Source organism: Notolabrus celidotus, chromosome 6 (genome assembly GCF_009762535.1).
Source record: "Notolabrus celidotus isolate fNotCel1 chromosome 6, fNotCel1.pri, whole genome shotgun sequence".
NCBI classification, from domain to species: domain Eukaryota; kingdom Metazoa; phylum Chordata; class Actinopteri; order Labriformes; family Labridae; genus Notolabrus; species Notolabrus celidotus.
This window is the reverse complement of record NC_048277.1, coordinates 2,777,035-2,804,967: the sequence shown is the minus strand read 5'-3', so window position 1 is coordinate 2,804,967 and position 27,933 is coordinate 2,777,035. Positions and strand designations below refer to the sequence as shown.

Here is a 27,933-nt window from a genome sequence, read left to right as displayed (position 1 = left end):
GGTCTTTGTTGATAATAGAACATAGAGTACGGTCTAGACCTGCTCTGTTTGGAAAGAGTCTGAGGATAACATTTTTTGGGATTTGGCGCTATATAGATATGATTTATTAAACTGTCCTTTCTATAGGACTGAGATAGCACAGGAAACAATATTCATTAAAACACAAAATATTCAAGAAACAACAATCACAACAACCCCCTCCTTTACTCTGCAGCAGAGGAGTGCTGGTTTGAGTGAGGGGGTGGGTGTGGCCCAGCAGAGGAGAGTGAGGTGATGAGGTGATTACTGACACCTGTCGCCTGTGTGTGTGTGTGTGTGTGTGTGTGTGTGTGTGTGTGTGTGTGTGTGTGTGTGTATGTGTGTGTTTGTGTGTGTGTGTGTGTGTGTGTGTGTGTGTGTGTGTGTGTGTGTGTGTGTGTGTGTGTTTTACTGCACTAATTAGCGCTTGTTCATGTGGGTTGGTTACCTGCAGTGCTGTGCAGTTTGAATGACAGAGTCTTAAATGCAAAGCTAGAAGGTGGTGTACTCTGACCTTTACCAACAACCCACACACAGACACACAGACACACAGACACACACACACACACACACACACACACACACACACACACACACACACACACACACACACACACACACACACTTCAGGATGAAGAAAGAGCATGCATTTAATTGCTCGTGTAGATGTAAGCACACACACTGTTGTTATCTCTCGTTGGCTGGATCATAGATAAAGCTGCATCAGGGACAAACGTGTGTGTGTTTGTTTTTTTAGAGAGTGTGTGTGCGTACCATTTCCTGGGTGCTTGAAGGAAGGAGAGAACTGTTTAGCGGTGACCCTTGCCATGCGACTCTCCTCTTGAGCTTTCTGAGCAGCACCTACTGCCGCCTCGGCTTTACCCTGCGCATGGGCTGTCCTGTCAAACAGAAGGGGAACAAGGATATGTTAATTACAATGAAATGAAACGAAAAGGCATCAAAACTGTATCGAAACTGCATCAGTGACAGTTATCCTGAATCCTTCTAGATCTACCAAAATCTTCTTTCAACCAGAGACAAGGCTATCAACCTCTGCAGACGGGGTCAGCTCGACCACGTCATTAAGTTTGTTTTGAGAAACGTCACCCAAACACTATTGTCTGTGTAAATGTACACCCTGTAAGTACATAATGATGGTCTGCATAATGTTCAACATTTGTTGCTCAAAAAGATGTCAAACACAAAAACGTCAAATTCATAACATATCCATGACTCTATTATGGACGCCGTTAGCTGATCAGTGCATGGTGGAACACATTATGTGTTACGTCTGAGAGTAGAGCAAAAACAGGACTCTGTCACAGACATGCTATGACACTGTGGTGGCGTCTGCAGTCTTCTGAGCAGACTAGTCAGGAGGGCCAGTTCCGTCCTGGACTGTCCCCTGGACTCCATACAGGAGGTGGGTGAGAGGAGGATGTTAGCCAAGCTGACATCCGTCATGGACAATCCTTCTTATTCTCTGCATGAGACTGTGGGGGTGCTGAGCCGCTCTTTCAGCAGCAGACTGAGACCCTGCAGAAAGGAGCGCTGCCACATGTCTTCAAGTCTACATGCAATCAGACTGTTTAACAGCAGCTTCACTACATGGTCACAATACATGAGCAACATATATGTTTAGATGTCTGACATATACATACATAGAATGTATGTAGGTAACCACTTATATGTTTATAACCTTTAATATATCCTTGAAAGTACTACATCTGTTTAATGCAATCACATCCTTGCATTAATATGTACTTGATGAATGTTGACTTTGCAGTATTTTCACTTATCATGTCAACATGCTACACTATGTGTTGTTCACAACCGTTTGTGACTTTTCTGTGAAAAAGTTATGTATCTTTCCGCAAGTAAAGGTGTTTACTGTGTAGTAATAATAATAATCATTATAATAATAATAATAATAATAATAATAGTACTACCAATAATGATAATAATAATAATAGTACTACCAATAATGATAATAATAATACATACAACAATACTACCAATGATCATTATCGTTATTATTATTATTATTATTATTATTATTATTATTATTATTATTATTATTATTATTATTATTACTACTACTACTACTGTTATTATTATCATTATTATTTATTTATTTTTGTTACTATTATAATTATTATTATTATCATTATTATTTATTTATTTTTGTTACTATTATAATTATTATTATTATTATTATTAGTAGTAGTAGTAGTAGTAGTAGTCTTATTAATAGTGTTATGATTATAGTTATTGTATTATTTGTTGTAATTATTATTACAATTCTATATTATTGTATTATTATTTTTTGTTGCTACTATTATTATCAGATTTTGTATCATTATTTTATTATCCTTTGTTGTTGTTCTTATTGTGAAAAGTTATTATATATTATTATTAATTTATTATTATCATTAGTAGTAATATTTTTAGTGTTATCATTATAACTATCTTATCATTTGTTGTTGTAATGGTGATACATTATCATATTGTATTATTATTAGTAGTAGTAGTAGTAGTACTAGTGGTAGTAGTAGTAGTAATAGTAGTAGTTGTAGTAGTTGTAGTAGTAGTAGTAGTAGTAATAGTAGTAGTAGTAGTAGTGGTAGTAGTAGTAGTAGTAGTAGTAACAGTGGTAGTAGTAGCAGTAGTAGTAGTAGTAGTAGTAGTAGTAACAGTAGTAGTGGTAGTAGTAGCAGTAGTAGTAGTAGTAACAGTAGTAGTGGTAGTAGTAGTAGTAGTAGTAGTAACAGTAGTAGTGGTAGTAGTGGTAGTAGTAGTAACAGGAGTAGTGGTAGTATTAGTGGTAATAGTAGCAGTAGTAGTAGTAGTAGTAACAGTAGAAGTGGTAGTAGTAGCAGTAGTAGTAGTAGTAGTAGTAGTAGTAATAACAGTAGAAGTAGTAGTAGTAGTAGTAACAGTGGTAGTAGTAGTAGTAGTAGTAGAAGTAGTAGTAACAGTAGTAGTGGTAGTAGTAGCAGTAGTAGTAGTAGTAGTAGTAGCAGCAGCAGCAGTAGTAGTAGTAGTAGTAGTAGCAGTAGTAGTAGTAGTAGTAACAGTAGTAGTGGTAGTAGTAGCAGTAGTAGTAGTAGTAGTAGTAGTAGTAGTAGCAGTAGTAGTAGTAGTAGTAACAGTAGTAGTGGTAGTAGTAGTAGCAGTATTAGTAGTAGTTGTAGTAGTAGTAGTTGTAGTAGTTGTTGTAGTAGTAGTAGTAGTAGGGGTAGTAGTAGCAGTAGTAGTAGTAGTAGTAGTAGTAGTAACAGTAGTAGTGGTAGTAGTAGTAGTAATAGTAGTAGTTGTAGCAGTAGTAGTGGTGTTATTACTGCCTCCAATAGGAACAAGCTCACTTGTGTCACAAACAGTCCTACCAAAATCAACGTCCTCTCCACATCCAACCTGTCTGACCCTTACAGCAGAGCCATCAAACACAGAGCACGCACCATAACACTTGACCCCAGACACCCCTCCATTCTTTTCTCATACCGCTCCATTTTGTCCTACTTATAGATCCCTGGCCTGGGAACATGCACAACACTCCGGTGTCTACTGTGAGTATATACTGTATGTGGGTAATGTATTGTGTCAGGTGGTGTGGCTGTTATATCAGGTTTTCTATATGCCCTGTGTATTGTAAAAGGACAATAAAGGTCTATTATTATTATTATTATTACTATTATTATTATTATTATTATTATTATTATTATTATTATTATTATTATTATTATTATTATTATTATCATAGCTAATGTCTTCTTACCCTATTCTATCTTATGTTAGAAACAAATGGGCTTTCTAATGTGTTTCAAAGAGCATTGGAGAAAAGAAAACAATGATTCAAGTACAAGTATGGACTCTTCCAAACAATGAAGAACTGGGACAACAGTAAAGAAGAGGAGAACTAAAACTAACATGAAATTGAAGAAATGACGTTAAAAACAGGCCCAGTGACTCTATTTCTGTGCTTCAAGTTGTATTCAGATTTGACCTCAGATCTTTGCCTCATCACATTTTCATAAAGATCATTTTACAATATTTATTGAGAGACCCCCCTCAGGGGAAACTGAACAAAGAGTTGCATCATCCATGAACCAGATTACCAGCGTGCCTCCATGAAGCTCTTACAGCAAGTACTCCCTCAGTGTTTTTCCTAAAGGGTTCTCCTGGTGGAGGAAGTACCCTGCTGTTGTAGGACACACACATAAAGGAGGGGCCGGTCTGCTCTGAGCAAAGCTGGTGTATGAATCTGGTTTAGAGATGTTGTTTATGGGTTTCCCTGCATCACCAAACTGGACTGTCTGCACTGAGCTCGGCAATTACATGGGGCACCTACACGTTGATATGCAATGAATGAGTTCAGTATGTAAAACACCTGCAGCGACAAATGATACATTCATCAGTGTGATGACTTCTGTATTTATGTATTTATTTGGGGTATGTTCTCAGTGTGTGTTGGCCTCCACCAGGGTTGCCCCTTGTCACCAATCCTGTTTGTGATTTTCATGCTCAGGAGGAGGGTCTCCAGTTCAGAGGGCTCAGAATTCCATCTCTGCTTTCTGCAGATGATGTGGTTCTGTTTGCTTCTTCGAGCTGGGACCTCCAGCAGGCATTGGGGTGGTTTGCAGTTGAGTGCGAAGCTGCCGGGATGAGAGTCAGTACCTCTAAGTCTGAGGCCATGGTTCTCTGCTGGAAAACGGTGGATTGCTCTCTCTCGGTGGGGAGTGAGATTTTGCCCCAAGTGAAGGAGTTTAAGTATGTTGGGGTCTTGTTCCCAAGTGGGGGTAGAATGGAGCGTGAGATCGACAGGCAGATTGGTGCAGCGCCAGCAGTGATGTGGATGTTGTATCGGACCGTCGTGGTGAAGAGGGAGCTGAGCCGGAAGGCAAAGCTTTCAATTTACCAGCCTGTCTATGTTCCAACCCTCACCTATGGTCCTGAGCTGTGGGTCCTGACTTGAAAGAATAAGATCTCGGATACAAGCGGCTGAAATGAGTTTCCTCTGAAGGGTGTCTGGGCTCAGCCTTAGAGAGAAGGTCAGGAACTCAGACATCTGGAGGGAGCTTGGAGTAGAGCCGCTGCTCCTTCACATCGAAAGGAGTCAGCTGATGTGGTTCAGGCATCTGATAAGGATGCCTTCCGGACGCCTCCCTATAGAGGTGTTCCGGGCACGTCCATCTGGGAGAAGGCCTCGGGGTAGACCCAGAACTCGGTGGAGGGATTATATCTGCCGCCTGGTCTGGGATCGCTTCAAGATTCCCCAGGAGGAGCTCAAAAGTGTTGCTGAGGAGAGAGATGTCTGGGTCGATAAGTTTGAACTGTTACCTCAGCGACCCGACCCCGGATAACGGAAGAGAATGGATGGATGGATGGCTGGATGGAGGGGTGGGTGGGTGGGTGGGTGGATGGTATGTAATCTGTAGATGATAAGTGGTTGCAGGAAAATGCCATCACTCTGGGTATACAGGTTACAAAAAGTGTTTTAAGGTTCATCTCCAAAGACCGCTCTTATGGCTGTATACTCCTTACTTGTTCTTATTTAAAACTAGAACCAGAACTTTGCTGCCATTTAAATATAAAACAGATTACATCAGGGCAGTGCAGAGGACTTTTAGTGAGAAGGTGCCTAATCTCACAAGAGGGCTTTCATTTGAGTTTTTTCAGTGTTGTTTCAGGTTTGGACTTTCCTGAATTTTGAAATGTGAAATGGAGGATGAAAAAAGAAAAACAGATGCAAGATAAAAGTATGTAACAGTAAAGCTATAAACACATCAGTTTGCGAGTACTGAGGCAGCCTGGTAGAGCTCGTCGGTAGAGTTGGTTGTCTCTCAAACAAAAGGTTGGCAGTTTGATCCAAGCTCCAGCAGTCTACATGCTGAAGTGAACTGAAGAGACACTGAGCCAGTGTGGCAAAACCAGGTGTGTGTAAGTCTGTGTGAATGCGACCAGTTAACACACTTCACATAGCATCCTCTGAAATGTGTGTATGAATGTGTGTGATTGTGAATAGCTGAATGTAGAGCTTCGAGTGGTTGAATGACTAGAAACCTGATAGATAAGTCCAGGTCATTTGTCATTTAACCATTGTGTTCTGACTTGGTTTGATGAGTATCTTGGACAGGTAGCTATACATGAAACATGTACTGTATGCTTTAGCTATTTCAGTCACTAAGTATTCAGTCACTGCTTGGTGTTTTCCAACATACTACTACTCTGCAGCACCACCCTTTTTGTAATTGTATTATAAGATTGTAAAGCCAGTGTGGTTGCGAACGAGTGCAGATGATCTGCAACAGCCTGAAGATCTTAATGAAGGGTAATGTGCTGCAACTGCAGGAACAATGCCAATTCAAAAACACATGCAAAAATCCAAAGCAAATGCAACCGCTGAAATGCTCCGCGAATGAAGAAACTTGCAGAAAAATGCAGAAACAATTGCGTTATTAACAAATGGGCTGAAAATACATAAATACATAAACCTACAATGTATTTCCTGAACCCTAAGTTTTCTCACACAATTCTCACACAACATATTAAAGGTGACATATCACACTTTTTTCATCAATATATATTGGTCTAAGAGGTCCCCAAAACATGTCTTTAAAGTTTATGCTCAAAAAAACACTTTGAAATCAGATTTTGGTCTGCCTGAAAAACCCTCTTCTTCAGTCCTCCTCAGAACACTCTGTTTTCTCTCTGACCACGCCCCCTCCGGAAGTGGATGTGCCTCAGCTGTCCAGCACGTTGATCTAATGTTTACATGTTGGCTGAATATACACGGCTGCTCAGAGATCACGTTACTTCAACCCTCTGAATCTGATCCAGAATCTGATCCTGACCGAGAGGCGCCTGTAGCAGGACCTTTCTGAAGGATTGGTCACAGATTTAGTGTTTCTTGTTGTTTTATTTGTCAGTATGTCGACGTGTGTCTTGGTACACAGCTACGAACATGTAGCTATGTGGCTATGCTAACTAGCGCTAGCACTTATCCATGATAAATATAAATCATCCACTAGATCTTCAAATCTGCAGACGTGGGGAGTAAAACCGACCTTTGTGTTTATTAAGACAGCCTACAACTAGCATGCCTCCCTCCTAAGCTCCTTGTTAGCACACATTTGTGCAGGTAATGAAAAACGGAGGAGGGATTCAGTATTATTTTATACAGTCTATGGGCTGAACAAGCTCCGAGCTCTGACTCCGTGACAGACAGGATATTGTTGTTACGTAACAAAAACACTGAAGTCTGAAACGGCTCGTTTCACACACATTTACAGAAAGGTGTAGAAATCAGAACAGGGTCAGAATGGATTTTTTTCATTCTCGGGGGGTTTGTAGACATGCCAGGGAAACATATTTCAGGTAGAGAACCATTAAAAAGTCCATTTTGCATGATATGTCACCTTTAAATGTTCAACAAGGCATCCATCGAACCACTGGGTGACATCCCTAAAAATTGTGGGTAGTCTAAAAAGCTGAGATCACACACGTGCAAAGAAAGATTGAAATAATTTAAACAAACATATAAAGCTGGCTGTTTTTTATTTTTTTTTGTGTGTGTGTGTGTGTGTGTGTGTGTGTGTGTGTGTGTGTGTGTGTGTGTGTGTGTGTGTGTTTGTGTGTGTGTTTGTGAGTTAGCCTCTAGTTTAGCCTCTCCGTGCTCTTTCAGGCTACCTGCCATCATGTTGGCATAATGCGGAGTTCTCTCTTACTCTCTCTTTCTTTATGCCCCACTTTTAAACATTTCTCTGAACTCTCACATTGCTTCTCCTCAAGCCTCTCTATTAGCTCTGACAGAGGAAGAAACTAAGGTGATACTTTTTTAAACACAGGTAAACACAAGGATGAAATATAACACAATCAATGTACAGTTATCGTCATATTACTACATTATTAACCAGTTAAAACGATCTGGTGCTTACCCAGTTTGAGATCAGGTGTCTCCCTTGATAACACTGAAGCTCACACACACAACCTGCTTTTTTTTAAACACTGATAATGAAGAAATAAATCCTGAAGATCTGGTTTCTAGTGTTAACAAAATTCAAAATTAGAAACTTGTGCTGAGTTTGCAAGCCATCAACCTCAAGCCATGGTTTGTTTCTCACACAAATGACCAATAATCATACAACTAGGGATGAAATAACAGATCAGAGGGGTCCAGAAAAAAAAACAGATATGAGTTTCATGAGAACAATTCTCAAAAAACTGACATTTGTTTGAAAAAATCCATCCATTATCTTGACCACTTATCCCGTTAGGGGTTACGGAGGGCTTGAGCCTATCCCAGCTGGCTTCGGGCAGAAGGCAGGGTACACCCTGGACAGTTCGCCAACCTATCACAGGGCAAACATGGCGAGACAAACTACCATTCACACACACACTCACACCTACAGGCAATTTAGTGTGATCAATTAACCTGGTAAGAATGTTTTTGGACTGTGGGAGGAAGCTGGAGTACCCGGAGAGAACCCACACATGCATAGGGAGAACATGCAAACTCCACACAGAAAGGCACCTGCCTGGCTGGGGATTTGAACCAGGAACCTTCTAGCTGTGAGGCAATAGCTCTACCCACTACACCACCGTGCAGCCCATGTGTTTGAAAATATTTTTTCTAAAAACTTCTCATGAACAGCACAATCAAAAACATTAGAAATGTGGAGAAATAGACTAAAATCCTTTTCCTGATAAGAGTTAGTTTAAGCTCAGATGGAAAGTGAGTGAAATATTTCGATTGAGTCAATAAACACTCTTGCATTGAGTATTCACTAAACAGATTCATGTCATTCACTTATTTGAATTAGTTTACTCAAGAGAGAATTTATATTCCACTGATTCCCGGACCCATCCAAACTATCCCAGTTTGTGACCTGGCTTTTTTGCAAATCACCAAGCTGTGTTAAATACTTGATTTTGAAAACTGCACTCCCTAAAAAGTGTGAATGCACAGCAAAAATATATGATGAGGAGAAAGACAAGTAAAAAGCTGCAGTTGTTGGAAAGAGAGTAAAAGTGTCTCACTCTGTAGTGGTAGGAAAAGTCATATCAGTGATACAATAACAAGGAGAGGGAGGAGTTTAAGAAGTAGTGGTAGTTGTTGTAGTATAAGTACCGTCAGTGACAGTGTAAGTAGAAATATTTGTACAGATAGAGATAGAGAAGTAGTATGAGTACTATGTTTTAGTCGTAGCAGTGTCAATCCCCCTCCTTTACTCTGCAGCAGAGGAGTGCTGGTTTGAGTGAGGGAGTGGGTGTGGCCCAGCAGAGGAGAGTGAGGTGATGAGGTGATTACTGACACCTGTCGCCTGTGTGTGTGTGTGCACGCGTGTGCATGTGCGTGCGTGTGTGTGTGTGTGTGTGTGCGTGTGCGTGTGTGTGTGTGTGTGGAGGAGAACAAAGAGGAGACTCAATCTGCAGAAGGCTGAAGAAGTGGAAACATTCAGGAGGAGTATTAATCATGAAATATATCAAATATAAGGAGGTTTGGCCAAACACCGGGATTTTATCTGCCTCTCTTTGCTCCAGTAAAACTCCTGAAGTCATGTGGACTTCTGAGAGTGACACTTTGGACTGAAACTAAACTATCACTCCATCCTTTCCATCAGGATCAAATGAGATGTTAAACTTCATAAACCCTGACTCTATTCTCTCAACTAAAGGATCGGCCTCTGGTTCCCTCACTGGCTCCCTGAAACCCCACGTGCTGTTCTCTTTCTCAAACCCAGACACACATGACCCCACATCCTTTAAAAGACAGGGTTTTTTTTTTTTGACAAAAGTGGTTTTCATCTTGTTTTAAAGATTGTGTTGTGTGACATTGAAGTTTGCATTTGAGATGTTTCAGAGGTTTCTTTTGTCCTGGATTTATTTTAAGAATGGTTGCAGATAAATGAACTTTCTACCATTGTAGTTTTGTTTTAGTTTGTCTACTGATGCTGCCCTGAGATTATTTATTAAATTTTTCAAAATGTCTTATTAATTGGAAATTGGAAAACTAAATGGCATGCCAGCACACCATTATTCTATAACTGCTCAGAGATAACGGTTTCAGGAATAGTTCAGATATGTTTTTTGAGTGGGGTCATATGAATTACTTGTCAATAGTAAGTGCAAAGCCACAAAGGATGCCTCAGCTTGGCCCCTTTGTTGAGAAAGTAGCAGGAGAACCTGGACGAAGCTAAAGGTGCATTTGGACCAAGGGTTCCGGAGTCTTTTAGCCCCCAGAACTACTTGACCCTGAACTAAAAGGTTCCTGTGCCCCCATTGTTGTCTGTGTTTCGACCGCGGGCTGAAGTCCCGGGTAGATTGTGCAAATTAGGCCAGTGACGTATGGAGAAAAAAAAAAGTAAATGCACTACACCATCAGACCAGTAGAGGGCAGTAAAACAAAGAGGAATGCCATTCATCACAGATGACACCATAGAAGCAGACGGACAGGCAGGTATCATTATGAGCAACACAACAGTTAGCCTGTTAGCATGAAGAGACTCAGCTGGTCTGTTTTAGATGGTGCTATATTTCATCACAGATGGATTCACTAAATCAACACGTGAGAGGAGATAAGCGCGAGTAGCAAAGACGTTTCAACACGGCTTTAAAATCCTTTTGAACTCAAAAAGCTGTGGCAGAGATCAACCAGTGTTTTGGTTTAAACAGCGACCCTGTTAACTGGAGACTCTCAGCCGGATGCATCCCTCATAAACGTCTTTAGACGATCATTAAATATCTGATGAGGATATTTTGAAATCTTAATAAAAACTAAACTAGTTTGCATTCCCAGGAACTCCCTCTGTGTTTGAACAGCTGTGTAAACTCCACAAACACTGACACGTTCAGCTGAAGGTCTCCAGTTTGCAGGGTCACTTTTAAAACCGTAACACCAGGAGAGACGCATTCACGGTGGGCTGAGAGAAGACTACTGTTACAAGCTGCTAAATCAAGAGAATCACAGCTTCTTCTTTTGAAAAGTACACACACATACAAAAAAGATAGAACAAATCAAAACTAATGAAAGAAAGAGAAATCAAGAGAATCACAGATGTGTGTGATGTTATTGTGGACAGCGGGCGGAATAAACACACTGAGGTTAATCTACCAATCAGACACGTTCAGCATTGCAGGCCCCGCCCCCCGAAAGTCCCAGGACCTTTGAAAAGTACTACCCCCCTAGCAGGGGCTTTTAAGGGGGGAGATTAACTACCCCTGAACTAAATTTAGACCCTGGGTCCACCAGTCGAAACGCACGTAGTTCAGGGGTAAAGTCCCTCCTGTCGAAAAAAAGCCTTAAGCTATCAGCCATTACAGTCAGGTAAGCTTCATCAGGTACATGTTCTAGCTTTAACAAACTAAAACCAAAGCATCATTTTCCAGAGAGTAAAAAAAAGTTGTCACTTTTCATTCACATCATCAACCCTCACTTTGTTTTTCTGTTTAACTGTGTTTACTCCACTAACGCCCGAGGTTACCAGCAGAGGACAGAAACACAAAAGACTCGTTCACACCACAGAGTTGAAAAGAAGTGAAGTTCATCAAGCACTGATGGGTGACTGAGAATTGGACACAAAGGGACTCACTATTAAAAGAAATCTATTTGACTGAAAATGAATGAAAGTGTGGCCTTTCACTCCGTCCAGAAGAACAGAATAATGAAAAAAAGACACACAGACTCAATCAAGAACAACGTCCCCACCTGGAGAGAGCGATCTCTGCCTTCTGCCGGGCGATGTCAGCGGACTTCTGCGCTCCCTCCACAGCCCTGTCCACCTTCTCTCTGATCTTACTGGCCCGCAGAGGGATGAGGTTCTTCCTTTTGCCGCTGACCAGGATGTTCTGTTTGTACTTCCCCTCCTCTTTTGTGCCGTCAGGAAATGCGGTGCAGCCGTAGCCGTGGCGTTTGTTGCTTAGCCACTCCCCCTCGTACTGCAGCCCGTCTGACCGCCGACTCACTCCGAATCCAGTCCGCTTGTCGTTCTTCCACTCTCCACTGTAGGTTTCTGTGGCTGTGGCGTCCACCTCATCGTCAGCAACGGCCAGATCTGTGTCTGCATCTCCGAGACTGCAAAGGTCAAAGGTGAGAGAGGTTCAGCTTTTATATTTGAACAGCATCCTAGTAAAACTTTAGTTGGAAGGTAATCTATGACAGCTATTCTATCATGTGAAAGTTCTTTTTAAGTTTTAACCTGCTGCTGCTACAGAAAGCTCTTTGTAGTCATTGTATTGTTCTCTAATCTCCTCCTCCCAGTTTCCTTTTCACACCTCTACACCTGATTGTCTCCACTGCCTCCTTGAAGATCCCAGTGTGCTGACACTCAGAAAACTTGCACACGACACTTAAGAAGACACTTTTTTTATTTTTGGGGCAAAACAAAATTATTGCATTATGTTTGTTTAATTTGATAAAAAATTACAAAAGAGTTGAGCCCATAGTCTGTATAAAATATGGACGTAGTATCCATGACATCACCCATCTGTGTCTGAAGCGCTGTTCTGAGGCCAAACGTCAGCGGGTGCCATATTGGAAATGTTGAACTCGACCTAACTTCTGTCGAGCTAGTGTGCGGTAAAGAGGCGGGACTTTAGCCTCCTTGCTAACAGCTACAGGATGCTATCAGTCAAGTCAGGCATGCCCTTATATGGGCAAAGCTTGTAAGTTTTATAGCTTCAAAATAAAGACTTGTACATCAAAAGCATTAAAGCTGGGGTTGGTGGTCATGGAAAACTAGCATGAATTTGAATGTAGCATTTCCTCAGGACTCTGTCTGACCCCTCCCCCCCTCCCCTCGGAGGTCCTTCAAAACGACGCCCCGCTCACATGCACGAGCGCCGCTGATTCACGACCATATTATGGTGACTGATTCAAAACCGGTCCTCAGCACATGGTTTGTGTTTTGCACTACGTCAACTCATGTCTCGCTCAGCGGTAAGAAAACACCAAAACATTCTCATAGTGAAAGTTAAAAACACAAACAAACATGAAATGTACGCTCTGCAGGAGGCGGGCAGAACGGCAGGACGGGATTTGATTGGTTTCATCATTTGGCTCCTGATGGCAGGGATTGGTTGGTGTTTTCCCAGGTTTACTCCGGCTGTAGATAGCAGCTTTTATTACCTCTTTTTTAAGAACACATTGGACCTGATCTACTAAGATCCCAAATAACGAGCGCTAATTTGTGTGTGCAAATAATAATTTTGCACGTGCTATTTCTGGGCGTGTTGCGGGTGACCTACTATGACTGCGTGCGCAAATGAAAACAAGTGCAAAAGTGATGCGGACCGCCCTTTAATGAGTATTTTGCGCGTGCTATCGGCTGTCACCATGGAGAGTTTGAGAGAGCTTAAGCGATTAATGAAGTCTGAAGCCATGGAGTTGGAGGTCTTTGTGGAGGAGGGAAATAAACACATCGGTGAACTCCAGCAAAGGTGAATGCTGTGAGAAAAAACAGAAGATCTGCAGATGAAATAAACGGATCTACTCTACTCCAAAACGCAATCAGTGTTTTGATGGAGTTTAGAGAGCGATTTGATGAGGCCTGTCCCTGCTTTCATCTTTTACTCTTCCCGTCAACGTTGCACCTTCTGAGCGCTCATTCTCCAAGTTCAAACTAACTAAAAACCCCTTGATGAGCACGGTGGGACAGAATAGACTGAGTGGACATGTCATGTTATTTATTGAGAATGACAGATCAAAGAAAATGGACATACAGTGCATCGTGGACAAGTCCGCGGAGCTTAAGGCTCCTTCAAACAGTGGTGAGTAGGCCTAGTTCATATTGTATTTTTGTTTGTATGTGAACATGTGGGCCGCTGTGCCAATTTAACTAAACTGTATATCTGTTGATACAGTGACCTACTGTGCTCTCATTAGTTGAAACAGTTAAAGTGGGTGTCAGAATGATGCGGTCGCTATCCGTGGTGCTGAACTGCTTTGAATTTGTGTTGTTTTATTATTATTATCATTATTTTGTTCTCTTGGTTTGATTGACTAAAACATTTAGTAATGCTTGTAAGCCCAGCTTTTGCGGGCATGTTGTAAAGCGATGTTATGATGAGCGTTACAGTGACCGCAGCCATGTGTGCGTAACGCTGTGCCAGTTTGCACGTGCCTTTCAAACGTGCTAAATATAGACGCAAAGACAGCGTGCGCTATATAATTTTACCATCTCTGTGGTTTTCTGTCTTCTGCTTCTTTTGTGAAGCATTTTTGGCTGCATGCTTGTTTGTATGGAAGGTGATTTATAAATAAAGTTCAGATTGTGAATAGAACATGTTTCTCTTGCTTGGTGGTGGGGCTCATTAGTTTAGCTAAATTAAGGAGGCTTAGAGCAGCTGCTCCTTCACACTGAAAGGATCCAGCTGAGATAGTTGGAGCTGCAATCAAGAGGATTTCTGGTGACTGAGAGGAGACCCCTGAGGTAGACCCTGGGATTGAGGCCTTGGGACACCTTCGGAAACCCCACAAAGAGCTGCTGGAAAACAGGACGTCTTTAAAAACCTGTTGGTCTTCTGCTGCTGAGAACCAGCTTTGGATGAGTAGAAGAAAATGCATAGCTGGATTGTTTGATGTAAGAATTGATAGAGTCAGTTTGACATGTTGTGTTAGTTATTTGATCAGTCAACTTTTCATTCTGGAGGCCATGTGTTCTCATAACTCATCATGTATCAAAGGGAAAGGTTGTAAGCTTAGGTTATTCTTAACAAGCACACACTTTTAGAGTCATTCATGGATACTTCATTCCACCCCTGTCCTTTGTTTCTTCTTTATGATAACAATGATTACAGATTGTGCTTTCTTTCCGGGACTCATGTACTAGCTCTTGCAGAAGCTTCTCTTGTACATAGGGACACGAAACGAGAGCAGGAGTTGCATGAGTAGAATCAGCTTTGCCAATAATTAATCAGCCCTAATAATAAGCTGCTGTGGGACACTTTGCCAACAAACAGATTAGAGCTGCTGACGTTTGTCGTGTAGTAAATGTGTCTTTAATATAACACTTCAATTCAGCACATTTCTTTATTCCAATGAGCGATTGATTCCCCACATTCAGGTCTAACATGTGGCTGTTTAAGCTGTAAACAAAGGTTTTCTACCAGGCGGTGGCTACTCTTATGTAACTCAGACTGCCCAGTTTACACCATGACTTACTCCAACCTGGTCTGTCCCATAAGACTGATCCAGCATCATTCAGAGAAAACAGAAAGGACAACAGTGCAGGGTGCAAGGAGACTCAGAGGGCAGGCTAATCACTGAAAAACAGGACGCGCTGCCGGAAACTTCTCTTTAGGAACTGGGCCAGCTGACCAGGAAACTGACCTTTCGCCCTATACAGATCTTAGGACTGCATGCCAATCCAATTTAAACACACTTAAGCAGGACAGGTGCTTGTTGTTGCCTCGATGTCCTTCACATCAAGGGGAATTTCCTTTCTCAGTATGATACGTAATGACTCCTTGACCTCTCACTTTGTACTTTCCTTAATTTCATCTGAACGACGATTGAGTTTAAACAACGTCTTCTCACCGTCATGTGTTGGTGCCACAGAATAATACTTGATAATAGACATTTCAGCATCAACACCTGTCCATGTTCAAATCTAATACCTTTTTGTATCATGCCTATATCAGCATTGCTCCCTGCAACAGTCAGTCAGATGACTTCAGTACTCCTTGATTAGCACAAATGACTTGAGATTGTAAATTACAGAATCTTAGGGACAAAACTTCTGGGATACTGGATACTTTGTTCTTTCATGGTGCTCTTGTGATCCCCCTCTTGACTTAGAGTTTGTAAACACATTGGCAGAGCAGGCTTTACAGGCCCTAGAAACGTAAATGGAATATTTAAAATTCATATAGAATATCAAAATGTAATGTGTAATCAAGCTTCAACAAAAATCTGAGTGAAAATAAACATCTACAACTCTGAAAAAACTCAGTTCAACAACATCTTATTTTACAGCTCAGAACATTTCTCAGGACTGTGGGGGCGTGGCCTAACTCTTTGATTGACAGGTCAAGAGAGAGTTCACAGCCTGCATGTTTGAGCCGTCTGACTCTGAATCTAAAGACATCAAAACTCCAGAACCTGAAAATGATTCATTTACAATGGTCTCTGAGTGCTGAGTCACAAAATACTTCAGAATCAGGACTTCTATCATTTATTAGTTTTATCACTCTGTAGTCTCTGGGGCATCAGGACCATGGGACGCCCGGAGCAGGGAGGCTGAAGTGTAGTATGTGCACGCAGAGGAGCTCGGCTCCGTGTGTCAGACGGAGCTGTTTGTCTAAACTCTGAGCTGTTTGGGGAAAGTAAGCAAACCGGTCCTGGGGACAGTTAGTGAACCGGTCCTGGGGAAAGTTAGTGGACCGGTCCTGGGTCCACTAAAACTATATAGTTTTTAGTCTTTACATATGGTCTGAAACATCATAGGTAGAATGTTTTTGTTGATTTGGGTTCACAGGGCCTTTAAGGCTACCCACAGTCCCACACATCCCAGACTCCTATTCGTACCTGATAGTAGAGTTGATATCAGATGCAGCAGAGGACACAGTACTCATTCCAGCTTCACTTCTGAAGGAGCTCTGTTTAGACCTCTGGGAGGCCAGAGAGCTCCTGGACTCTGACTTCCTCAACTTGAGCCCGGACAGAATAGACCTCCGGAACAGCCCGCCTTTCCTCTTCCCTTTCAGCAGCTCAGCCTCGCTGTGTGCCGTCAGCACAAAACCTCCACGAGACACAGCGGGGCTGCTGCCGCTGCTGCCCGTGCTGCACATGGAGACGCTAGTGGTCAGAGTCCCGGGAACAGGGAGGGGACAGGGAACCACTGCCCCGGTCCGGTCCAGCAATGCCGTACCATTGCTGTGCTCTGAGCCAGAGCGGAGAGAGTTTATGGAGGTACGGAGAGGAGAGCGGATGACGGCCGCCATGCCATACGGGACACTCTGACGAACTCCGTAGCCATGCCGCATCCCACCAACCCATTGGCCCTGAAAGGTTCCTGAAATGAGGAAGAGGTAGAAATAATACATTGTGAATACTCAATATGGCCAAACCTGGAACAATAAACTGCAAGTGCTCTTTGATACAGGTAGATTGCGGGGAATAATGAAGGAGAATATTAGCTTCACAGACTGAACACTGAACAAAGAGAGGTCCACCTTTACACAGATCAATGATTCACATCACATACAGTTAAAACAACAACACATCTGTTGTGATATCAGGGCGTATTACCCGGCTGTCTTACTGATCTTCCTGCTGCGTAAGATGCTTGATTCTGATTGGTCTAAACCTCTGGACCACCAGTTGACAATGGTTATTAACTTTCACTAACATGAGCAACACCGGAGTCAAACTGATCACACGTCATGTCAAATCAATCTACAGAAAAGAGTTCAGACACAATCAGCTTCTGCTGTTTGACACCATAGACCATGAGATGAGGAATAACCGTTAGCTTCCATTAGCATTATATTGGTAAGCAAAGTGGCTAAAACGTTAGCTTCGGTTAGCATGCAAAATCTGCAAGTTACGGACATTTTCATATTGGACCCTGTCCATCAATATGATGAAGGAGTGGAGCAGGTGAGAGAAACTTTAGGTTAGTGATCTCTACAAAGAAAGTTAAACCATGAGCGGTGGTGATGATGGTAGCAGGGTTCAAAGTTGTGACATTAGTTTCTTTTTAAAGGTGTGTGAACCTCAGAGCTCAGAGAAGAGGGGGAAAATAGGGTGGTCTTGTCTCACCCTGTCGGGATTCTTTTTCCCAAAACAACCTGCTAACCATACATTATGCCTTACATAGTCACTCGATTATATGTTTAGTTTTCTCCAACATTGACTGGATGTTACATACTTATCTTTATAACTTCAAAAGGGGTCAATTTCGAAGACAGGTGTCTCAACACACAATGCACGGACAGGGAACATTTCAGGGTTGCTGGATACAAAACCACCGATTACATTCAACCTACAATTTTAGTATACAGTAGGTACTGCATGCTGCATTTGTAGTCTGTAGTATGTCTCTTTCTGTTGGATCTGGTCTGCAGGATGCTGGGACAGGCTGTCGCTGGATTTCCGGTTTTGGAAAGCGGAAGTAAACAACGACCAAGCTGATAGATAAACTGCTTCTTTAGCATCACTTAGGATTTAAAAAGTTAAAGCTGGGGTTGGCAGTCAGATTTAGATCCACTTTTTTAGACGGAGTCCTGAGGAAATGCTACATTCCAATTCATGCTAGTTTTACGTGACTACCAACCCTAGCTTTAAGAAGTGGTATATACGTAATTTAATCATTTTCACAGCAGAGTGCCCCCGCCATATACGGAAAAAGAAGAACATTAGCGGGGTGCATTGTGGGAAACAGAACGTGAGTGAGACTGGTCGGCTGCAGACTGAGACATGTTCCTGAATCAGTACGACATTCGGGTAGTTTTGGCATACTGCAGATTTTGCTCTTGTTCACATACTACATACTGGGTTTGACCACATCAGTACGTTCTGCTAGTGTAGTAGGAGGTTTCAAAAACAGCCTTATTTACCAAAAAGAAAACAGACAACTGTTTATTCAGTTTCCTCTTTGTTTTAAGCTTGTCAACATCATTATTAGTTGATGAGGAAGATGCTGTGATTTGTTTTATTTTCACACTGTAAAAGAACGAGTTGTTATTTCTTTAGGTCGGCACAACAACCTGTAAAGCTGCATCAGTCCAAACCACTGGTGCCCAACTAGTCGAACGTGATGGACCTGTCAATCTTAGACTAATACCCCATCGATCACGAGATGCTGGAAAAACTTTTCCCCCAATCAAATAACGTGGCATCATCATTCGGTGTATTTGCGCCCATTTGTTCCAAACATATCCCTATACACCTGAACACATCACAGAAAAACACAAACCTAACTTCAACACATCATAGTTTAGCTATTGGCTACCTGGGGGGCACTATGTACTGTACGTTGCCTAGCAACTCAGAGTCAACCTGGCGGGGCATGGGTGTGATTGGAAGGTGACAGCAGTCCATCATTCAGTTAGCCAGCGTCCTTTTCACAGCATGAAAATGGAAGGGAGTAAACCAGCAGAGATGTATTATTTTCACCCCGAGTGGGAGGTGGACTAGTTTTTTGTTTTCTTGAATTCAAAGTCTGTTTGCATCATCTGCAAAGCAAGCGTGGCCTTGCCGAAGAAGAGGAACTTGGAGCGGCATTTTAAGACGGTGCACAAACACTACGAAACGGTCTTCCCAGTCAAAACAGCTCTACGGAGCCAGAAAGTGTGTGAGCTAAAAAGTTAGCTGCCTCCTCCCAGTGTCAGAGATCCCACTAAGGTACATGTTTTTTGCCTTCTAACTTCTAAAAGTTCTCCATATTTGACCTTTATGTGGTTTACTTCTGTTTCTGTTGTGTATTATAAATATTGAGGAAGGCTACTATGGCAGAGCAGAACCTCTGTGTGTTTTATATAACTGTAGTAGACCTCGGGACACTGACAATTTAAAAAGTAGATCTTGGTTCGAAAAAAGGTTGGGCTCCCCTGGTGTAAACCATCATAGTAACTTTTGTTTTTAAATGCTATCATGTGGTTATCTTCTTAAGACTGTCTCATAAAAAGCTCAGGAAAGCAGCCACGCGCCTCTCTTTAATCAAGATTCACAGGATGTACATCTGCCAAACCAGCCAGTTGGTCTGTATCCTCCATGTCTTCCCTTTCAGCCCGTATGTCTGATTCTCTTCTTCAGAGTGTGCTTCCATGATGCTTATTTCAGTATATTTGGAGACTCATTTCAAGATTGAATTCAGTGTTGTGTCCTTTTCTCACCACTTCAATTCAAAGTATTAATTTATGATGTGTCCTTTCTTCTTTATCTGTGATAAACTGAGTCAAAGATACTTCCTCCTCTCTGAAGCGTTGATACAGTCTGATTCTTTGTATTTATTGTGTTCAGTAATGTTACAATGAAAGGAAGGTTAGAGAAGTTGTGGAGTAACATCACATAGGAATGACTTTCTATTCAAACTCAACACCGACCTTTTAGAGTTTTATTCTTATAGCAGTTTTATTTCACCTTACTTTATTTATTTATGTGTTATTATTATTATTATTATTATTATTATTTTAATAAGAATATTAATTCTGCACAATATCATTGTATACTGTCCCCATTGACAAATAAAAGCAATCGTATTTTTCCATTTTCGTACAATAACATAACAGTGGCCTAAAAGAACATACAATCATAGTAATAATTATTAATATTATTTAGCTGATTGTGTACATAATAATGGGCAAAAACAGTTAAATCAAGACTCATGTCAGAGGGTAGAAAGAAATATAAATAACAAAAATTCAAGACATTAAATGACAGAGTAAAAAAGGTAGAACAAACAGCCAGCAGTGTTACAGGGTTATTCTTGTTAATCTCTCATCCCACACCAACATTCTCCCCTAGACCCCTTAAATGTCTCAGCACTGGTCCCCATGCCTTATCAAACACTCTCATCCTTCCTGCAATCTTGAATCTAAGCTTTTCCAAATGGAGAATCTCGCCCAGCTCTCTCAGCCACATCTCAAATGAAGGCACAGCGTCAGACTTCCATGATCACAAAATACGTTTTTTAGCCAATACAGTACCAAGATTATTTATTGATTTATCAATTTATTTATTATTCAGTTCAAATTTTAGTCCCTTTTATTTTTTATTTTATTGTATTTATTTATTTCAAGTATAGCATCTTATTTTCTTTTAATGGTTTAATATTTTGGTCTTTATTATCTTAGAAATGTATTTTATTTTGGTGAGTTTAATTTCTTGTGTTGAGTTTTAACATCTTATGTTTCCTCCAGTGTTTCCTCATTTAGATATCATGAGAGTGTTTCCTCAGTTCATTCAGCAACTTCTTTTTAATTTTTAATTTTTAATTTCATTCAATTTTCATTGTTGTTATTATTATTGTTGTTGCATATATTGTGTTCTCAACCTTAGGATTGTGGGGTGGGTTTGGAGTTGGGCCTGGGGTTAGGATTAGGATGGGGGGTCTTTTTATTTTTATTTTTTTATCTTTCTTTTTTAATGTATTCTATTTTAGGTTGTTTTTATGTACAGCACTTTGTGTTACAATGTCATTGTATGAAAAGTACTGTATTAAAAAAATCTGATTGATTGATAAAGTCTGATATTTTGTCTTTGTGTTCCCGTTCATTCACACTCTGTCTCAGCACTACCCCACACATACTGCTGCAGAGCGGTCCTTACATCCCCATGTTGCTGAAAAGTAGGGCATCTGAGTGTGTGTGTGTGTGTGTGTGTTTCCGTCATACCTCTCTCTCCCCCTTTCTCTCTCACTCACACACACAAATGGAAATGTGTTCCAATAGGAGTGCAAGAGATCCATCCCGCCTGCCCATATCTCTGATGTAACAGCACTCTGATTCATTCTGGAGCAAACGCACTCGCTTTGACCAAACTACATGACCATATAAGGACTGCAACAAAGTTCTCCAGCTCCGCCGCTAACACACACACAAACATTTCCCTCTGCGGGGGAAATGTCAGTTAGGTGGGAAGCACTGAATGAAGATAACGCTGTGAACCAATCAGATCCTTACTTTGCTTTGACTGTGAGACAAACACATTCACGCTGACACAACGAGCACATCCAAGGTGCTGTTTGAAATGTGAAAACATGACGATCTGTGGGGGAGACGAGGTAGTGGATCTAATCCTGCCCTGACTACGACGATATACTTCCCCTTATACAAACACACACACCGACACACACAAAGCAGTCTGTGCCACAGACAGCTGGGCGGCACATCTGGTAAGGCCTTTGTAATCATGTTGGTACCTCATGACAGACAGATCAAAGAACAAACAGCAGCATATACATCCACACCGAGAGCCGAGACATGAAGGCTTTTCTTAAACAGGGTGAAAACAGCGATGAGGAAGAAGTTGTCCTGAGACAGAGACAGGGAGCTCCAGCTTCGTTTGACATGTTTCTGCTGAACGAACTAAACGAAAGCTGGGCCCATAATCCAATTTACATTCTACTCTTTGAATTTGTAGAGTGTGAGCATTAAAAGTGAGCAAAAAAGTATATATTGTGATATGTTTTTAAAATGAAGAGGAAGTAAAATATAACATTATGCTGCGTCTTTGTCAAGTTTATGTAGCGTGGCGTCCCTCAAGGAATTGTTATTTTGGGAAATTAATGCTGTGGACGTTCCAGACTCCAGCTGATACGGACGTGCTGGACTCCAGTGGCAACAGCTTCTACTACTCGTCTCATCACTATCACCGCTCCCTCTCTCTCTTATTCTCCTCTATCCCTCTTTCCAGACCCAACTCGGTCGAGGCAGATGGCTGTCTAACATGAGTCTGGTTCTACTACACAAAAGATTGATTGATTGATTGATTGATTGATTGATTGATTGATTGATTGATTGATTGATTGATTGATTGATTGATTGATTGATTGATTGATTGATTGATTGATAAAAAAATCTATTCAGTCTATAGCTCGAGTTACCCACAGGTTAGCTTATGATAAAATAAAATAAGAAATGACCTCCTCTGTTAATACTTATTACGAGTAGCCTTTAAGCTCAATAATTGACTTACTGATGACTAAAGATGAAACTATTATTTTACTGTGACTTGAAAAAAAGTTGATAATGTACAACAAAAATCTTCATTCAGCTTCTTCACAAATCAATATCTACTATTTGTCTCATAATGTTAAAGCTAGGGTTTGTAGCCACGGAAAACTAGCATGAATTTGAATGTAGCATTTCCTCAGGACTCTGTCTAACCCCTCCCCCCCTTCCATAGGAGCTCCTCCAAAACGGACGCCCCCGCTCACATGCACGAGCGCCGCTGATTCACGACCATATGATGGTGACTGATTCAAAACCGGTCCTCAGCACATGGTTTGTGTTTTGCACTACGTCAACTCATGTCTCACTCAGCGGTAAGAAAACACCAAAACATTCTCATAGTGAAAGTTAAAAACACAAACAAACATGAAGTGTACGCTCTGTAGGAGGCGGGCAGAACGGCAGGACGGGATTTGATTGGTTTCATCATTTGGCTCCTGATGACAGGGATTGGTTGGTGTTTTCCCAGGTTTACTCCGGCTGTAGATAGCAGCTTTTTTTACCTCTTTTTTAAGAACACATTATGTATTGATTACCATCGGGACATAAAGATCATTTTAACCAGTATAACAAAAAGTGGATCTAAATCTGACTACCAACCCCAGATTTAAATGGAGTAGCCTTTAAGCTCAATAATTGACTTACTGTCACTTCTTATTCAACAAGCAGACACAAAAATATTTTCTTATCGAGTTTGTGGTGACAAACCAAAAGGAGGATACTTCCCAACATGCTGAATAATGAGGAGTTTGACTTCTATCTAAAAATGAAACTATTAATTTACTGTGACTTCAACAAATGTACAACAAATATCTTCATTCAGCTTCTTCACAAATCAACATCTACTCTTTGTCTCATAATGTTAAGACTGAAAATGTCACCATTCAAAATAAATATGTTTTGCTCCCAGAGATGGAGTCATTTCTTTATTCAAATACTTTGTGTCTTCTCTGTTGGGTATCAAAGGTTTACAGCACGGTGTTGAACCTCGACTGTAAATACTACAATGTTGTTTCTAAAGCACAATAAGGTGATTCATTACCCGGCTCTCTTACTGATCTTCTGGCTGTGAAAGATGCTTGATTCTGATTGGTCAAAACCCCTTGACAGCGGTTATTAACTTTCACTAACATGAGCAACACCAGAATCAAAGTGATCACACGTCATGTCAAATCAATCCACAGAATAGAGTTCAGACACATTCAGCTTCTGCTTGTTGACACCATAGACCGTAAGCTGAGGTAAAGACGTTAGCTTCCGTTAAAAAACAATGTGGCTAAAACGGTAGCTTTAGTTAACATGCTAAATCCGCAGGTTACAGATGTTTTCATATTGGATCCTGTCCATCAATATGATGAAGGAGTGGAGCAGGTGAGAGAAACTTTAGGTTAGTGATCTCTACAAAGAAAGTTAAACCATGAGCGGTGGTGATGATAGCAGCAGGGTTCAAAGTTGTGACATTAGTTTCTTTTTAAAGGTGTGTGAACCACAGAGCTCAGAGAAGAAGGAGAGCTGAATGAGGACAGTTTCATGTTCAATACACCAAAACAGGCAGAGAAGAATCCATCACCATGGAACGATCACTGACGAGGAATCACTGGGACTATTTTTAAAAACTGTAAACATAAATCATTTAAATCAATAAAATCATCTTTAATCAAAGTTTTTAACAACGTGTTTGTATTTTAAGTTAGTAGCTGGGTAATTAGAGGGATTCTTTTTCCCATAACTACCTGCTAACCGTTAATTATCTCCTACATGATGGTTCACCAGCGACACACAATCTCTGCAGTGACCATTAAGTGGATCGGTGATATAGATAAGAAGATGGTAACGGCGTTAGTTGTGGCATCTCAGAGTATAATGGCGCCTGTAGTGTGTGAGCTTTGTCTTTTCATGGTCATCCATAATCACTAAAGTCCAAGTGAAACACCAGGCTGCTCTCTCTGAGTCTGCCGCTCTCCATGGTGCTGAAAAACACAGTTTGAGATGCAGGGCTGCTGTTGAGGACACCACTTTTGAATCCTCTTAATGTACAGTTTTAATGAAAACAGCACATTTTTATATGAGGGCTGTGTCCTTTGTGTCTGCTTTGGGACGAGTGGCGTGCAACACATAAAATGATGTCACTAATACTCCTCGGAGGCCTGAAACTCACTCAGATCAGGCCCATGACCCAGCATGGACATCTGTGCACAATGCCACGGCATGGGAAGAGTTTACACAAAGAGATCACAGCATCAGAAACACAACAGAGGCACAGCAGAGCCTTTAACGAACGTGCTTCTGTTCTATATTATATAGAGAGCTTAAAGCCTGACTCTTTGGGTCTGTACTTCATTCTCACAGAAGAAGACGCTTGTCGAAGCTATCTATTCTGCTGTTCTTTAACCACTCCAAAAAACTCCTGTATCAGTGAAGTCTACATTTATAATTAAATAGTAATAATGTTTTATTATCAACATCAACAGATTTGTGCAGCACAGTTGGAAGAATAGACAGCATGAAGAAAGACAGAAGGAGTTAACACTGGTTATTTCTTTAGTTATCAACGTGTATTTACTACCATGTGGACTCTTGCATATTAGAAAAGTGTTTGTTGTTAAATGAGGAATAAAGAAATTGAAATAAATAAACAAGTGTAATATCTTATCTAAAAAATTATAATTAATAAATAAATAAATGAATAAGTAAAACAAATTTCATCATGGGTATCAATAAAGTAATATCTGAAGTTTCTAGGTGATAATATTGTTTTAAAATTTTCATCCAATGCTCTATTTCTCCGGACAATGATTTAATAATCACAAGAACTTTTTCAACAGTCTGATATGAGTAATAAAATAAATAAAACTATTTTGAATAAATAAAACTATTTTAAATATAAATACAAATAAAAACAATTTCATAGCTACGGTATGATATTTAATTGAATCTATAAAATTGATTTCATTATTTGACAATGACTCTACAATGAAAATGAAGAAATAAAACACATTTCAGAAGGAAAAAGACACACTACCATAAGCCTTGTCTAACCACAGTCCCCTGCGATTCCCTTTCCTACAGTCCCTAATGTTGGAAGTACAATGGGGGGTGGTTGTGGTAGTTGGGGAAAACAAACAGTCTTGAGAAATAGACACCTCTAAACACTTTGTCCACTCTAAACTTCCAGACTGCAGATCATCTGTTCAAAATAAAAAATATTTATTTAAAAATGACGGAAGCTTCTTTAATTTGTTTACAACATAAGTGAGATTTGTTACTTCATAATCACCATCAACAATAAACAGTCAATTGATGGTGAATAAACATTAAATGGATATAATGTACTTGAGTTATAGCTCCACTGCTAATCCAACAGTTCACAGGAGTCAGAAGGATTGAGCATTAAGTTTGGTATATTCTGCAACAACACGGGACGCACACACAACCCCAGCTGTTCAGAGAGCATGAAGTCTGTCCCCGCTTGAACTACAAAGCAGGGTTCAGTATTAACACACGGAGAACCACGCACACTCCTCACAGCTGTTAGCAGCTAGCTACAATGCTAGAGTAATACAAGTACGGTTTCTCCAGGCAGATAAATTAGTATACAATATAAACAGCAAACGTTATATTTATTTATCACTTGTCTTAAAACATAGATTGGGCAAATTTACCCAAAGCTGGGTTGTTTAAAAACGTAATCAACTATTTCATTATGAACACTGTTATATGTGAATGTCAATTGTCCAAGTTTGACACTTTAGAGCTTAATTCCTGTTCAACTTGGGACTGCATATCTTAATTATTTTATTACTTTGATTCTATTTTGAAAATTAGATTTATATCACAGCTAAAAATAAGGTTTATATATGGTTAATAGACCAATTATTAACCACTGACAGTGATAGCTAGCCTGTAAATAACATTAAAGAATCTATGGACCAGTAAAAAATGATGGTCCATCAAAATGATGTTACACAACAATGCATTCAAAGAGGGGGTGTTATGGGCATTTTTCAGGCTTTATACTGTCCCTCTTGTACCTCTGTTGTAACATTACATTATTTACAGCTCAAAAAAATCCCTAATCATTCTTACACTGGTGTTTTAGAAAACTCTCATTTCAGCCTCTGTCTGAAACGTTTCGTTTAGCTGCTGTCTCTTTAAATCTGGGGTTGGTAGTCAGATTTAAATCCACTTTTTGTTATACTGGTTAAAATGATCTTTATGTCCTGATGGTAATCAATACATAATGTGTTCTTAAAAAAGAGGTAAAAAAAGCCTCTATCTACAGCCGGAGTAAACCTGGGAAAACACCAACCAATCCCTGCCATCAGGAGCCAAATGATGAAGCCAATCAAATCCCGTCCTGCCATTCTGCCCGCCTCCTGCAGAGCGTACGTTTAATGTTTGTTTGTGTTTTTAACTTTCACTATGAGAATGTTTTGGTGTTTTCTTACCGCTGAGTGAGACATGAGTTGAAGTAGTGCAAAACACAAACCATGTGCTGAGGACCGGTTTTGAATGGGGGGAGGGGTGGGGGTTAGACGGAGTCCTGAGGAAATGCTACATTCAAATTCATGCTAGTTTTCCGTGGCTACCAACCAAGCGTGCCGGATACGGCCCTGGTGGGGAGGCTTTCAGCAGTGTGACTGCCCCCTGGTGGCTGGCTGCAGTATAGGTCAAAAAATCCGTCTCCCCATTCATTTGAATGGGGGAGCAGTCAAACTTTAAAAAATAAATACACGTCGTACGAATGTTTCTCACATCCGTATGCTGTTGTTATATGTAGTTAGTATTTGACTGTTTTGTGTTCAAGGCCTCTTTTTTCTGAAAAGTTTCTTTTTCGTTAGTTATTAGAGTTTAAAAAACGGGGTTTTACTTCCTTCCTTTGATTCACAGCCGCCGTAGAACGAAACTTCAAAGGGCACACAGCGTCTTGTGACGTCACGCTGTAGGGCGGAGCTTATTACAAAGGCTTCACAGGCTCTGGCTGCACAATGGCAGCGCCCAGGAGAGGGATTTTTTGGCTTCAGAACTGTACAACGGGAAGAGGCGGAGCAACGCTGTCCATTTTTATTTACAGTCTATGCTACCAACCCTAGCTTTAGGGGCCCCTGCTCCACAAACCCCCTTTCCTCTGATTGGCTAGCCCTCCAGAGGCCTGGGCAGACCATTCCTTCTGTGTTTGCATTGGCGTGCTGTCTCGTGAAGATCTTGCAGTATTTTAAGAAAGGACCGTTTTGAGAAGTTTTC

General features: G+C 40.8%; 1 protein-coding gene across 1 annotated transcript in view; it reads right to left on the bottom strand.

Moving 5' to 3' along the window:
• jph3 (junctophilin 3) overlaps positions 1-27,933 on the bottom strand; it is a 55,102-nt gene that overhangs the window by 17,811 nt on the left and 9,358 nt on the right. Inside the window, exons 2-4 of the mRNA XM_034686006.1 lie at positions 16,541-17,027; positions 11,723-12,088; positions 793-917 (exon numbers count right to left, since the gene is read on the bottom strand). Of these exons, the coding sequence (XP_034541897.1) occupies positions 793-917; positions 11,723-12,088; positions 16,541-17,027 (978 nt within the window). The remainder of the gene's footprint in view (positions 1-792; positions 918-11,722; positions 12,089-16,540; positions 17,028-27,933) is intronic.